Here is a 15524-nt window from a genome sequence, read left to right on the forward strand (position 1 = left end):
GAATATGAAAATGTATGGTAGGGGTTTTATTCCCTAATTTGGTACTCTGCCTTTCAACATTGCCTCACATCTCATCAGCTTTTCTTGAATGCCATATCACACTGTTGAGTCACTGTTGAGCTAATAACCCACTATTACTCTCAAATAAACTTCTGTCTAGTCAAATGGATATCTCTTACCTTATGCTTGAGATGCTATTTTGGAGAATCTAAGGATGATATTTGACATATTTTTAAAATTCTATATTAAGATTTAGTCCAATATTGTAATGAGGGAAGATAGATGATGCAGTGGATAGAGTACAGGGCCTGAAGCCAGGAAGACTCATCTTCCTGAGTTTAAAGTCAGCCTCAAACATTTACTAGCTATGTGACCCTGGACAAGTCACTTAAACTTATTTGTCTCAGTTCCCTCATGTGTGAAATGACTTGGCAAAGGAAATGACAAGCCATTCCAGAATCTTTGCCAAGAAAACCCCAAATGGAAACACAGAATGTCAGATATGAATGAAGAATGACTGGAACAACAACAATAATATTGTAATGACTTCCCCAAAATAGAGAGGAAATTGAACCTTATTCCTTTCCTTGGTAGAATTTGAGGTTAGTCTAATATAAATGGGGCTTTTTTTATCTTCCCTTGAAAACCTTTTTATTGATACTTTTTGCTTTTTAATACCTCAATATTTTTATAATTTATTATTGGTCTTCCCAATGAAACTCTCCTATGTATCAAAGAAAAACAATTAAGGTAAATATTGACAGTGACTGACATTTTGTGCAGTGTTTCATACTCATAAACTCTGTCTTTAATACTAATAGCTACCACATATATAATGCTTTAAAGTTTACAAAGCAATTTTATAAATATGATCTCATTTTATCTTCATTTTAACTTGAGAAATTTAAGTGTTACTATTATCTCCATTCCACAGATGAGGAAACTAGGGCAGCCAGACGTAAAGTGACCTGCAGAGGGTCATACAGCTTATAAATTTCTGAGCTGAATTTGACCTAAGGTTATCCTGCTTTAGGTCTAACACTTGGTCCCCTATATCACCTATCTACCTTGTCAAGAGAGAGAGGTGTGTTTCATCATTTGTTCTTTGGGATCAAGATTGAGCATGACCTCTCTGATAAAATCATACTTCTTCCCTGTGATCACTCAGTTATTAGGGTCCCCCTGGGGCCTCCTCCATTTTTGTGGAAGGATCCAAGTCAAAATAGGCTTCATTCCCTGACCTGGTCAACTCTTCTTGTTCTGGACTTCAAAACCGTCTCTCCTCCTTCAAGCAACTTAATCTTTTCTTCCCTCCCTCTCTGTCTTCAGCCTCTTTTTATGAGTTGTAGTTCTGCTTTAGAGTGTAAGCTCTCTGAAGTCAGAGAACTGTTTGTTCTTTTTCTTCATATTTGTGTCCCAGCACATTTTTAGCTATAATAAATGCTTGTTGCCTTGTCTAATGCCTTCTAGATATTATATAACCATCCTTTTTAATAATACATTTTAGAACTTTGCCAAGAACTTTCTTTCTTATGATGACATTTTTACCCTTCTCAGATATTTAAATAAATCTTTGGTCTTTCCATGATCTTTTTGTTATTGTTCATTTTTAATTGAAATGCAAAAAGATAACATGAAGAGAGAATTCAACATAAAATTATGTTTCCCATTTTATAATTGTTTACTTAAAAAAATGCAATAAATACTATACATTGTGTCTTCAAAGTTATTCAGCTTTTCTGTGTTTTCTTCTTAGTTTTCTTTTGTTCCTCTGCTGCATATTTGTTTTACCTCTTTTCCTCCTCACCTAGCACTAAAAAAGGCAACAAGTATAGACGCAACAACACACACAACACACACACACACACACACACACACACACATGTTCCTATGTGCATACACATACTATACTATACTTATTTCTATCAATCAGTTCTTTCTCTGGAGGTAGATAGTATCTTTCATCATAAGTAGATGGTATCTTCCATAATAGGTCCTTTATGATTAGTTTGAGTATTGAGATGAATTAGTCATTTCAATATTGTTTCTTAGAACAATATTTCCATTGTTATGTACAGTGTTCTCTTGGTATGGCACATTTTGCTTTTTGTTATTTCATGCCAATTTTTTCTCTTTTTTTCCCCCTAAAAATCACCCAGCTCATCATTTCTTATAGTATAGTGATATTCCATTACAATCATGTACTACAATTCATTTAACCATTTCCCAATTGAAGACCATCCAGCATTTTAGCCAATCTGATAGGTGTTAGATGATATTTTAAAGTTATTTTAATTTGCACTTCTCTAATTAATAATGATTTACAGCATTATTTTCATATGACTGTATATAGTTTTGATTTCTTCATCAAAAAATTGCCTCTTAATATCCTCCTACCATTTACCTATTGGGTATTGTGTTCTTATTTACTTGACAAAATTCTTTATATATTTGCAAAATTAGACCTTTATATAAAAAAGGATTTTTCTCAATTTTCTGCTTTCTTCTATTTTTGGTTCAAAATCTTTATAATTTAATGTAATTGAAATTATCCATTTTATACCTCACAATACTCTCTATCTCTTGTTTATTCATAAATTATTCTCCTTTCCAGAAATCTGATAAATGATATGTACTATCTTCTTATAATTTTTTTGTGCTTGCTCACTTTAAATCTAGGTCATATATATATATATATATATATATATATATATACACATGCATATATATACACACATATATAGTATTTTTGTTGGTAGATCTGTGCCCAATTTCTGCCAAACTACTTTCTAATTTTCATAGCAATTTTCATCAAATAAATAATGAATTATTGATCCTCAAACTTAATTTTTTTTTCAAATTGCAAATTTACTATAATCTTTTATTACTATATATTACATGTATGTCTACTCTGTTCCATAGATCTATTTCTTAGCCAGTAGCAAATTGTTTTGATAATTATTGCCTTATAATATAGTGTATGATCTGGTACTGCTAAACGTCCTTCCTTTCCTTTTTTCCCCCCATTTATTTCTTGACCTTTTATTCTTCCAAATGAATTTTGTTAATGTTTTGTTTTTTTTTTCCCAACTCTGTGAAACAATGTTTTGATATTTAATTGAGATTGCATTGAATAATTAGTTTAAAAAGTCATTTGCATTACATTTTTTTCCCCACTTATGAAAAAGTAATATTCCTTCAATTATTTAAATCTGATGTTATATAGATAGAATTTTATAATTATTTTTCTAGGTTTGTTTTGGCAGGTATGCTCCCAGTTATTTTATACTATCTACAATTATTTTAAATGGGTTCTCTCTCACTAGCTCTTCTTTTAATGTTTTGTTGTAAAAATGTTAATTATTGATGTTGATTTGTTTTATATCATGCTACCTCCATAAGCTTCTGCTGATCTCTAACAATGTTTCAATCACATCTGTCAACTCCTTCACTACTCAAGAAAATGTTTTATCTTGGCCAAATGACATATACTTGTCAAAGATATCCATGTATTCTCTTACTACTTCTTTATTTCTTTGGTATAAAAACTTGCTATTTGTCCTCTTTATTTTGTTGTCCCCAAACATTCTTGGAAGAAAAATAACAGAAGCATCAATGAGAGGTGAGCCATTCTGTCTTGTCTCTTTTTAAAAATCAAGATCATCACACCTACTTAGATAGGAATCCCATCCCTTTTAAAATCATCCTTCTCTCCCCCTTTCCCTCTCTCTATTCCTCCCTCTCCCTTTCTCCCACTTTCTGTTCCTCTCTCTGTCCCAATCTGTCTCTTCTCTGTCTCTCTCATAAAGCAAAATATAAAACACTTTTAGTTATTTTCCCCTTTTCTGAACTTTAGTGATTTATTTACAGTATTCAAAGTTCTGAACTTTGTCAGGAAGACTTGAGTTCATCTCACAACACTTACCTCCTGGGATGACCCTGGACGTTCATTTCATTTCTGTATGCCTCAGTTATATCTGGTTATGACGAAGATCTTTGCTTAATCCTTTTGAGAACTAAACCCACTATGAGGTAATCTCTCTCTCCCTCCTCATAGTGCCTTCCCCCAAATGGTGTCTTTCTCTTTACTTTGGCTAACTCTGGTTTATCTAAAACCCAACTCTCTCCCAACTCTATTTCACATTTACCATTCCTGGTTCCTATTGAAACATTTCATTTTCTCTGAACCTCTTCCCCTAAATAAATTTACCTTTTCCCAAAGAGAATGGTCATTGTGTATTTGTCACATGTTTATTTATTTTGAACTAGGTATTGCCATCCCGACCCCATCATAAGGGTTTAGTGACCTCTAAATTATCTTATAACTGTAAATATGTGACCCTTGTTGTGAGATGAGATAATTACAAATTAATAGCTACTACATTCTTTTGCTACCTATTCTTGGTTTGTTTGGTTTATTCCTCTGAGACAATTGGGGTATATATGTGACTTACTCAGAATAAGTGTCAAGTAGCTGAGGATTTGAACTCAGGTAGTTCTGACTCTAGGCCTTGTGATCTATCTACTACATCACCTAACTGCCACATCTATTCTTGGTTCCATCTTCTTAGATGAAGGCGGCAGCTTGGTAATTAGTGTTGGATTTGAAATAACAAAACTTAAGTTGAAATTCTGATTCAGATACTTCATTGACTTGAGACAAATCACCTTCTCCCAGTTTTCCTCATCTGTAAAATGGGGATAATAATAAATGCATGATCAAAGGAGATAATATATTTAAAGTACTCTGCAAATCTTGAAGTACTCTATAAGTATGAAAATATTCCATGTTTTTTCTTTCTTGCCTGAGCCTTTTTTCAATAAGGAAGTGGTATTACATTGGGTTCTCTGTGTCTCCATTGTTTTCATTAGACAATTACATTTCATTTTCACGCTAATTGTTTCTTTGAATCTTTAGGCTACCATTCTCCCTGCTTTCCACCATTTATATCTTATTCTCTTTGAAATCTGCTTTCCCAATATGTAGGTCAGACTATTTCTGGCTTTCTCTTTTTTTCATATTAAAAATTTTTAAATAGAGTGGTTACTCTTAAGATTCCCAACCCACCAATGTTTCTATTATTTTCAATCCCATAATAATTTTCTCTTTATTGAGGGGTGGGGGGCGGTGTGCTGACATGGAAAGTGATAGAAAAGAATGTGGAGGGTGAAAAGAGAATCAAATCCAGGAATCAGATCATTGCTGGATCCTTCAATTTTTAAAGGATGACTTTGTCATCATTAAATTAAGAAATTGTTAACTAAAAGGAGAGATATAGCAGATTGCAAATAATTAGTCTTCTGGGTCAGCCTTCCAGCTGATTTGCATCGTAAGTCTATACTTCTACACTCACTCTATCTCTTAAACACTCACAGCCCAACACCAAACCCATCATTTTTTAAAATAGCAAAATATTCTTCCCTCTAAGTGAAGAAAAAGGGAGCAAAAAAAGCTCCAACTCCAATTCCAAGATAGTTTCTTGATCTCTAGACCTACTTTATCCCTTGATAGCCTAGTTAATGATAGAAGAGCTCTTGGACCCTCTGACCTGGATTTCTCTGTGCCAGTGTTTAAGTTTTTTGGGATGAATTCTGGAGGCATTTCAATGAAAGGCTCAACCCTTTTTTTGGTGTCTGCAGCCTCGGGTCCCAAGGATCCTTGGGTCCCCAACTTCATCAGCTGAAACTGATTTTTCTAGTGTTCTACCTTTTCCATTGCCTTTTCCTTTCACACTATAAATGTGGTCTGAATTATCTTCTTGCACACTCATATCCTCCAAAATTGTTCTTTTGTACAGACCAAATGGAACTGTCTGAAAAAGAGAGCAGCAAGTGGGGCAAGTGAGCAGTATATATCTTTACTCAAAATGGAGGAGCATTTTCTGATGATTGATATTAGAGAGAAGCAATAGAACATTAGTCTTGGAGGAAACCCTGAGAAAGTCAAAGGTCAAATATCTGTATAAAATTAATTTTTATATTCCCTACTTGAATTCAGTTATTCATCCATTTCTAATTCCTGGTAAAGACTGCACTGAGCTATAATAGCAGACATGGGCACTGAGGTGGGGAAAGAAGAGGGATCAATGTTGATGAAATGTCATTCAAGTTGGGGAAATGAGTAAAATATCACAAAGTTCTTGGTTATTTTTCTTCCCTCACCTCTTTAATTCTGTGTAAAATTTAAATCTCCCTATATTCTTTAGATCCACGTTCTCCTGGATATATCTCAGTAGCCTGTAAAGTTTCCATCTGATACAATTTCTTTGTCTTTGAGAATGTTAATGTAGCTGCTAAGCAATAATACTTTATGTTATCATTCCTTGGCAACTGGTGGCTGTTTAGTTATTAATATCTTTGTATCTGTTCTGGCCAAGGCTGTTGAATTATCTTCCTTGTTATTTCTATAATTAAACTCAGCTCATATATAACGGTGTACCTGATTATTACTAACCAGGTTAGAAAATAACTGATCCAGGGGCAGCTAGGTGGAGCAGTGGGATAGAGCACCAGCCTTGAATTCAGGAGGACCTGAGTTCAAATCTGGTCTCAGACACTTAACACTTCCTAGCTATGTGACCCTGGGCAAGTCACTTAACCCCAGCTCAGGGGGAAAAAAAAGATAGAAAGAAAAGAACTGACCCTTTCGGTATCAAAAAGTTTATTATTTCATTCTTAAATGAGCACACCCATGCATAAGGACACTTTTTTAAAAAACAAATTCCCTCCGCTTTTGCTAACTCTCCTTGATCTCTTTCCCTTTCTCTGCCTTTCCAAAATCCAGATTCTCTTTCCTCTCTTATATTCTTTTCCTCCTGTCTCTCAGCTCCCTTCTTCCCTATTAAAATATTTAAACTAGGAGGGAGGTTTCTGAAGTCATATAATTCTATTCCCTGTTTTATAATTTTCCTCATTTATATGGGAATATAATAATGGGAATTATTTAAATAATAACGACACAATAATGGGAAATGATACTTGTGTATATTACCTCCTCATTGAGATTTACAAGCTTTCCATGAACAAAGAAGGTGGGAAGGGGTCTTTATCCTTTATAATAAATAATAGTAGTTGGTGATGGTGATGGTGGTAGAAGTAGTAGTAGTAGTAGTAGTAGCAGAAGTAATAGTATTTATATAGTATTTTAGGATTTGCAAGGCTTTTTATTTATCGCATATTGATTATCACAACCACCCTATAAAGTGTTTATTACATGCTTTTTTTTCCAGATGAAGAAACTAAAGCTAAGAAAATGAGCTGACTTGCCCAGTATAACACAACTGTGTTGAACTGATATGATTGATAAATTTGAAGTCAGATCTTCCTGACTCCAAAGTGATAAATTTATCACATTGTTTTAAAATCAAATCTGTATTGCAATTAGTAACCTGAAATTAATCCACATCAACCCCTTTTAGCTCAACTCTAATCCAGCCTCTTTGTACTTAACTCTTCCAATGGAAGCTCTTATTATATGGGCAGTTTGCATTTCTTAAACCTGCAGATCCAGAGCCAAAAAAAGATGACATGGTTGGGAAGGCCAGAAGGGAAGAAAGGACCCCCTCCCTTTGGATCAAGTTCTCTCAGGTATTTGTCTGATTTGTCTGATCCAATTTGTCAGAACCGATTGTCAGATGTCTTGATCTGATTTGTCAGAACCACGTGTTCAAAAAAACTTAGCCTTCCTAACTTGCATTGGCCTTGAGCCCAAAACCAGATCACTCCATCCACTTGTGCTGACCCCCTGAGCTCCTGAACCAGCTTGATTTGTTGGAAACCACACTGGATTGAATAGGAGAAAAAGGGTCAAAATTTAGCTTAACTACATGACTGACCTTGGGCAAATCAACTCACTTGATTTAAACATTCTGGACTTAATTTCCTCATCTGTATCTAAAACAGGCATCAGATGGGCCAATGAAAAACCCATTTTTCTGTAGAATTCTCATGTAGAATGGAAGTGTTGCACTAGAACTCAAAGTACTCTTCTAATTATAAATTACATAATATTTTATTTTCTAGACCAGCTGGTTATTTATATAGTGTTTTAAGTTTTGAAAATGTTTTTCAAATATTAAGCTTTTTAAAAAATCTTTGTTTCTAGGCTATTCATTTCTTGACCCAAGTAAGTTCCTTAAGCCAGTCTTGATCTCTGTTGACTAAGTCTCTTACTCATAGCAATCCTTATACTTTGGTGTTCTAGTGTCGTTGGTGGCCCTTTGTTCTCAAAGAAGATGGAGGACATCAAGAAGTTGATGTCTTGACTTGCAAGTGAATTGGACTTAAGTGAGTCAGAACTATACAAAGTCATCAGCTTCACTTTCTCTTCTGGGGACATCTAAGTCCTGTATCAAGACTTAGGTGAGGAAGACTAGAGATGTCAGTAAGAAACCATGGTCTTTTTATGGTAAGATTTTTTCCTGGGTCTCAGTTTGTCTGAGAAAACACCCATTCAGTGATTAAAAGTTAGGTAAGAATTAAGGCAAAATATGATCTTTTTTGCCTTCCAAAGTAGAGAGAGGGCTTGACCTACAGTCAGGAAGACATGTCTGACTGTATAATTCTGGAGTGTGCCTTATATATGTTCTGCACAATCTATTCTTTATTTATACCATCTAATTTGCCTAAAATGTCTCCTCATGACTTACCTATAGCCTCTGCAATTCTACCCATTTTTTAAGACCCTGCTAAAATGCCATCTTATCCAGAAAACCTTCTGTGGTACTTTTTTTAGGTACTGTCCTTTCTTCACCATTAAATTTTTCTGAATACTTGGAGAGTATTTTTCTTTTGCATTTACCATGTATAATTTTAATAGTTATCTGAATATATGTATATATACACATATAAATATACATACATGCATATATATGTATGTATGTATATATATATATATTTGTGTGTATGTGTATACACACACACACACACGTATCTCATGATCCTCAATAAGATTCTGATGTTCAAGGATATAGGGACAGTTTTTTGTTTCATCCCTGTATGTTCTCATTACTAGCACCTTGGTTCTTACTGAATGTTGATGGAATTCAAAAATATTCCTTTCTATGTGCAAATATCTTTATTTTTTTTTGATCATACCCAAGCACTATTTGAAATTAGTAGTAAGGGCAGACGGTAGCAATGTTAGCATACATAGCTTTGGAGGGCAGTTAACAGGAGGACCGGCGGACCTTTTTGCACATCTCATTACCCATAGTATTATAAAACTCATACAAATGACCTTAATTCACTTAATCTTCAGAAACTAGTATTTCACAGTGACTTGGTAGAATGTAAGACAGCATGGTGTTGAGAAGTAATGTCAAACTATAATATTGCCTGTTACATATTGGTTTAGGAAACCACAAACTAATATATCTATGCTCTATTGTATTTTTATTTATTTTTGTTAAACATTTCCCAAGTACATTTTAATCTGGTGCAGGCTACACTAGATTGACATCTCTGTTATGGAGGAAAGGGTGCCTAATTTGGTGTCCTAGTTACTTCTCTGCTACTAACTAGTACATGATCTAAGTCATAACTTAACCAGTCTGAGCCTCATTTTCCTCACCTAGAAACTTAGATCATTGGATTGGATCATCTGTTATGTTGATATTAGAGGGAACATTCATTTTTTTTAATAGAAAACCACTATATGTTGTAGAAATGGAGCAAAGAGAGCTATTAACAATGATCACTGGCTCTGAGTGTTTTAGCCCTAGTTCATTATAAAATCAGTAGCAGCACCTAAAAGTTGCCTCTTTCCATACTCCACTCCTTCACAGACCCATAACAAAATTTCCCCCTCTCCATCTTTGATGATCAAGAAGGTATAAATATAAATACTATATTAAAGAGATGGATTCTAAGTCCTTTTATATAAATAATTGGATATAGCTTACTATGGAGAAGTGATATCTTAGAAGTAGGCAAGATTCCAAACTTTAAAATATGGAAAGAACTCTTATAGCCTCATTGCCTTAGAGGTGGAAATGATGGCCTCTACTGAGCTCCTCATTTTTCCTAATGGGGAAAGCAAGATTTGGGGAGGTTAATGACTTGCTTAAAGTCATTCTCAAATAGAGGGATAGATTTTATCCTATAAGGATAGTTTGCAATGAGCCTATCTAGTAATGGAATGAGCTGCTTTGTAGAAAAAGGAGTGCTCTCTTATTGGGAATTCTTCAAAACTGAGTCTTTTCGTCTGCTGAATGGAAATTTTGTTAGAGGATGCCTTTAAGTTTCTTCCATTTTGAGGATTATGCTGTACCTCAAACTAACTTTAATGGAGATGCTATCCATCAGGTATGGAAGAAAGTAGTTTCTTTCTTTTTTGCTGAGGCAATTGGGGTTAAGTGACTTGCCCAGCTAGGAAGTGTTAAGGGTCTAAATCCAGATTTGAACTCGAGATCTCCTGACTTCAGGGCTTGTGCTCTATTCACTGCATCACCTAGCTGCCCAAGAAGGTAGTTTCTAAAGCATCCAGTGCTTAAGAAAGGAGTCTCCTATCTACATTATTTGCATTCATAAATAAACATCATATATACATATGTACACATATGTGAATATATATATGCATATATATATAGGCATCTTTGTGTCTGCATTGTGGACGGCAAGAAAGAGACAAGCATTGGGACAAGAAGCAGACTTTAGTCCCTAAAAATGGGTGACTTTCTCAGCAGCCAGATTGGTGTAACTTTTCTCATCAGGATTATAGCCAGGAATATGGTCCTGGTTGTCTTTAAGTCCATTCTGCAGGGCAGATTCAGTAGCTTGTTTCCAGGAAGTGTCATTTTCAAGATTGTCCTGAGGAAAATTAAAGATAAAGGTTATGGGATTATGACTTCTCTCTCAAGTTGAAATTAGCTATTTTGGCAAATAGAAGACAGACCATAAGACCCCAGAAAGATGCTGCAATCTAAGTCACCAGTAGAGGTAGGAAAATTTCCCCTTGAAAACTTACTGACTTGATTACACAGAAGAACTAATTAATTCTTATTATGAGCTATGGAATATACTTGAGATAGAAGGAAAGATTGGGGAAATTTGGGAGCAAATTTGAACTGAAATCAATCAATAAATGGCTGCACATTATTTCAGGGCAATATATAACTCTATGATTATATCCAATGGGACAGCTCTTGCTAGTACTGAAAATTTTTCTCCAAGATTAAAATCCCATTTCTATATTCTGGTCCTTCACCCCCTTTTCTTCCAGTCTCAACTTCACTTTAACTATATTTGTTGAAAACCTTTGGATTAGTTCTTGATTTTCTACTTCTGAAACTCTCAGCTTTAGCTCCATACTTTCATTTGCAGAATCTAATGAACTAACACTTCACTCCAGGAAGAAACAGATGTTTGTATACTGGATTGACTTTTTCCCAGCTGCCCTTATGAATTCTTCAGATTCTACCCACTGAAAAGACAGCTTCGAGGTAAGTGGTAGACTTTGGAGTAGTGAAAAACCAACTCACAAGAATTGTCTCACTGTCATGTTGAACTCCACACCAGCATAACGTCTTGTATTTCTTAGACCAAAAGCAAAACAAATTTCCAACTGGTCGAATCAATCGTGGCTCGATATTTTTGCCTTTCTCTGGACCTGTAAAATATTTCCCAACAGTATTTATGAATTAGCATAAAGAACAGGAGATCTGTGTCTTATTTTCTACTCCACCACAAATGCAGTGAGTGACATTGGACAAGGTACATCTGGTTTCTTCTTCTGTAAAAGAAATACGTATGTCCAAAGGGTCTTTCTAATCCTAAAACTATGATCCTAAACACAGCAGGCTGGAGAGGATCTTTGGTACTGAGACTATCACTCAGAGAAACAAAACAACTGACTACTTGAGAAGTAAACCTTCCCTAATCTAACCCACAGGTTAGATGTTAACCTGGATAAATGTAAATCAGTTTGTTCTGATCATAAATAAAGTCAAGTAAACTCCTGACTTTAACTATTAGCCCAATTAAGGTAGCTTTGACCAACACTCTCAGAATGCAAAAAAAAAATAATAATAATAAAAAAAAAATAGGAGGGGATGCTGTGAAGCATCCCTTTCCTTTCAGACAAAAATTATTTCCATTTTCTGTATCCTGGTCTCTTTTGGTTCTGTAGTAAAACATGGTTTCGGGAGTGTTGTTTTTAAGTGTGTAAAAATATAAGGTTATATAGGCAATCAATTATATTGAAGTAGTTATCAAAACACTGAAAGAAATATGAAAAAGGAAGTACATGGATTTGAGGTTAGAAATCCCTGATTTAAGAGAACTTTATTTTTCTTAGCCCAATTTCTTATATCCTGAATGTTGTCATTACTTTAAGTGTCCAGGATCAGATATAGGCAGAATGGTGACTGTAGATTGTCTAGATCCTCCCCCTTATTCTGATCTCTTTTCTCTATGTCCTTATGCTTCCCATCTTCCTGTATGTCAGTCATCATGACTTACCTTGCCACTGGACAATAAAGCAAGTCTAATGACTTTGTGCAACTTTGTCTCACTTTAATTCACTAAAAAATCAGGATATCACCCTGTGATGTCATTGTTTTTTTTTTTGTTTGTTTGTTTTTTTTAAATGAAGGATAAATAACAATATATTAGTCTACGTTTCTTTCCCACTCAGCAACACTGTCTCTTTCTTTAATATTTTCTGATCCTCATTCTACAGTAGTATCTCACTTCCCCTTCCTTTGGGAACAGGTGACTCACAGTAATTAATCCAAACACAGTTGCTAATGATTGATAAAACTATTCTTATATAGTGGGAAAAGCAGAGAATTTAACAGGAGTCAAATACTAGCTTCTCTCTTTTATTTCCTGTGTAAAATTGGGCATATCACTCAGTTTCCTCAGGTATTAGATGAGAGATTGGATTATGTGGCTTCTAAATTCCCATCCAACTCTAAATCTTATTATAAGAACTAACATTTATAAAGCATTTTAAGGTAGGCTTTCTTATTTGGTCTGTAATCCCTGAGGGAGTTTAATTTGACAGATAAGGAAACTGATCTAGTTAGGTGTCTTGCCTGCACTCTGCAAACCTCTGAGACAACTAAATCCTGTTTTTTTTTGTTTTGTTTTGTTTTGTTTTGTTTTGTTTTGTTTTGTTTTGTTTTGTTTTGTTTTGTTTTGTTTTGTTTTGTTTGTTTGTTTGTTTCCATGTTTAATCTATTAAACCACCAGGAAGAGATTTAGATATGGGATATCTCTAAGAGCGTAAGATAGGGTTTTCAGAGCCAATTAGGGAAAAGAATGCCTTAGAGGTCAAAGGAGCTGCTTGGTACCTTTTGGCTACTACTAAATCCCTACTGTGCACAAGGTTAGCTCTGCTGGAATTAGCATTAATTGTGATTGGATCCCCAACCCTTGACTTAATGGTACCCACCTGTTAGGAAGCTGATAAGGGTACCAGCAAGGATGCATCCCAAGCACCCCACAGCACTGTAATAAAGATAGGAGAGTGAGTACCAAGTCTCAGCCAGGACTGGTCTGTGGAAATATAAATAGAGAAGTGATCATTGGTACAGGCTATTGGAAGAGGAGTAGAAGTCACTTGGATAAGATGAAACTCTTAAGAACCCAGGCTAAATGGAGCTTGCTGCTGGCTCCCAGGGCATCTTATCAATTAGCAAAGGTAAGGTAGGGGCCTTTGATGACCTTTGATTAGGTGGTATGTTTGATACACTTGAAATAAACAGATGATCTATTTTAGCATTTTTTACTAATAGCTCATCCATCTATTATGTGTTGCTCACAACAATCCCAAGAGTCTGAGTATATGTGGTCACTCTCCTCAAATCTTAAATAAGGAAACAAAAACCCAGAAATAATAATAATAATAACTAATAATAATAGCTACCATTTATATAGTTTTTTTTTTTTTTAAGTTTGCAAAGTATTTACATATCTATCTCATTTAATCATCACAACCATCCCTCCCTGGAGGTGAGTGCTATTATCTCCATTTTACAGTCTGGTTTGTTTTGACATCCTTTATATTCCTAGCATTTAACACATTTATCAAGCACCTACTATGTGTCAGATACTTCTATCTGACAAGTACATTAACCTTTTAGTGCCCCAGGCCACAAAAAATTGTAAATTATAGCTACACACAATCTAGACTAAAATAAACAATAATGACATCAACTCCCATTTAAGTAGTGCTTTAAAGAATATGCCTTACAGTAGCTCTGGAATATTGTTAGCTTTTGAAAGTACTCCCATTTTATGATTGAAAAGACTGAGTCAGCAATACTTAATGACATAGTTAAAATGTCCTGACACTGGAACTGAGTTCTTTCCTGTTTATAATTCTAGGGATTAAAATGCTAATACCCTTTCTCTCCCAGATATTCTGAGGTGAAGAAGTAGTGGAAAGATCATAATCAGATTTTCTTTATTTTTTTTTAATTTTATTTAGAATTTTTTTCCATAGTATATATGCATGAGTAATTTTTTTATAACATTATCCCTTGTATTCATTTTTCCAAATTATCCCCCCTCCCTCTACTCCCTCCCCCCAATGACAGGTAATCCCATATATTTTACATGTGTTACAGTATAACCTAGATACAATATATGTGTGTAAATCCCATTTTCTTGTTGCACGTTAAGTATTAGATAATCAGATTTTCTTGATGTAAGACCATTTAAATCATGCCATGTATCCTCTCCCCAAGTTCTTTCCCCTTGAGAGGAAGCAGTTCTGCTGCTTTTAGGTCCCTACAGGACCTAGCCCAATGCCAGAAGCAGCAGTCGCTTAATAAGAACTTGCAAACAAAGCAATACTTTTCTATTCAAATTCTGTGAATTAAATTGAATTATGATAGTTCATAAATTCCCTGCCTACAATATAAGGTGTCAATAAAACTGAACCAAATTTTACTGTTTTAATTTCATATCTGGTAGAAGGATGTTTCCCAGAATTTAGGAAGTTTCCTTTGATTGTATCTGAGCTTCTTTTCTGCATAAATGGAATATTTCATGAAGAGTGAATTCACTAGGACTGGATCAGCTTCCTAGGACTTATAGGGAGTCATCAAGACCACAGGCAGCAGGCATTTTAGCTTCATGTTATATAGCAGGGAGAAATGCACATTGACCAAAAAGCAAGCAATGAAAAATAGAGATCATGAATTGTGGTGCTTAGATCAACAAGATATTTAGCATGCACTCCTTAATGAGTACTCAGGGAAGGTGACTGATTTAGTTTATTTCCATCCAAAAATGAAAACATGACTAGTTTAATGATACTCATGCTGGACTCACTTTTCCACCGGAGAGCCAGTGAATCCTGTATCCCTATTGTAAAGTTATCATTAGTGATGTTTGATTTGCCCATCTATAAAATATGCCAAAGCTAAAGATAAGTGCTGTAGCCCTTCCATGGAATGTATAACCTTTGCTGTTTCAGATATCAGGGATTCATGAATAATTAAAAAGTGATCATTCTATTGTGTAGAATGCTTTTCTATAAATGGGGAAGGGAAACTTTGCAGGGCAACGTCTCA

General features: G+C 34.8%; 1 protein-coding gene across 1 annotated transcript in view; it reads right to left on the reverse strand.

Moving 5' to 3' along the window:
• Positions 1 to 9378: 9378 nt before the first annotated feature.
• The window catches only part of SLC5A12 (solute carrier family 5 member 12), a 41462-nt gene continuing 35316 nt past the window's right edge, over positions 9379 to 15524 (reverse strand). The window contains exons 13-15 of the mRNA XM_074275238.1: positions 13397 to 13500; positions 11481 to 11608; positions 9379 to 10809 (exon numbers count right to left, since the gene is read on the reverse strand). Coding sequence (XP_074131339.1) covers positions 10660 to 10809; positions 11481 to 11608; positions 13397 to 13500 — 382 coding nt within the window. The 3' untranslated portion in view covers positions 9379 to 10659. The remainder of the gene's footprint in view (positions 10810 to 11480; positions 11609 to 13396; positions 13501 to 15524) is intronic.

Source organism: Sminthopsis crassicaudata, chromosome 6 (genome assembly GCF_048593235.1).
Source record: "Sminthopsis crassicaudata isolate SCR6 chromosome 6, ASM4859323v1, whole genome shotgun sequence".
NCBI lineage: Eukaryota > Metazoa > Chordata > Mammalia > Dasyuromorphia > Dasyuridae > Sminthopsis > Sminthopsis crassicaudata.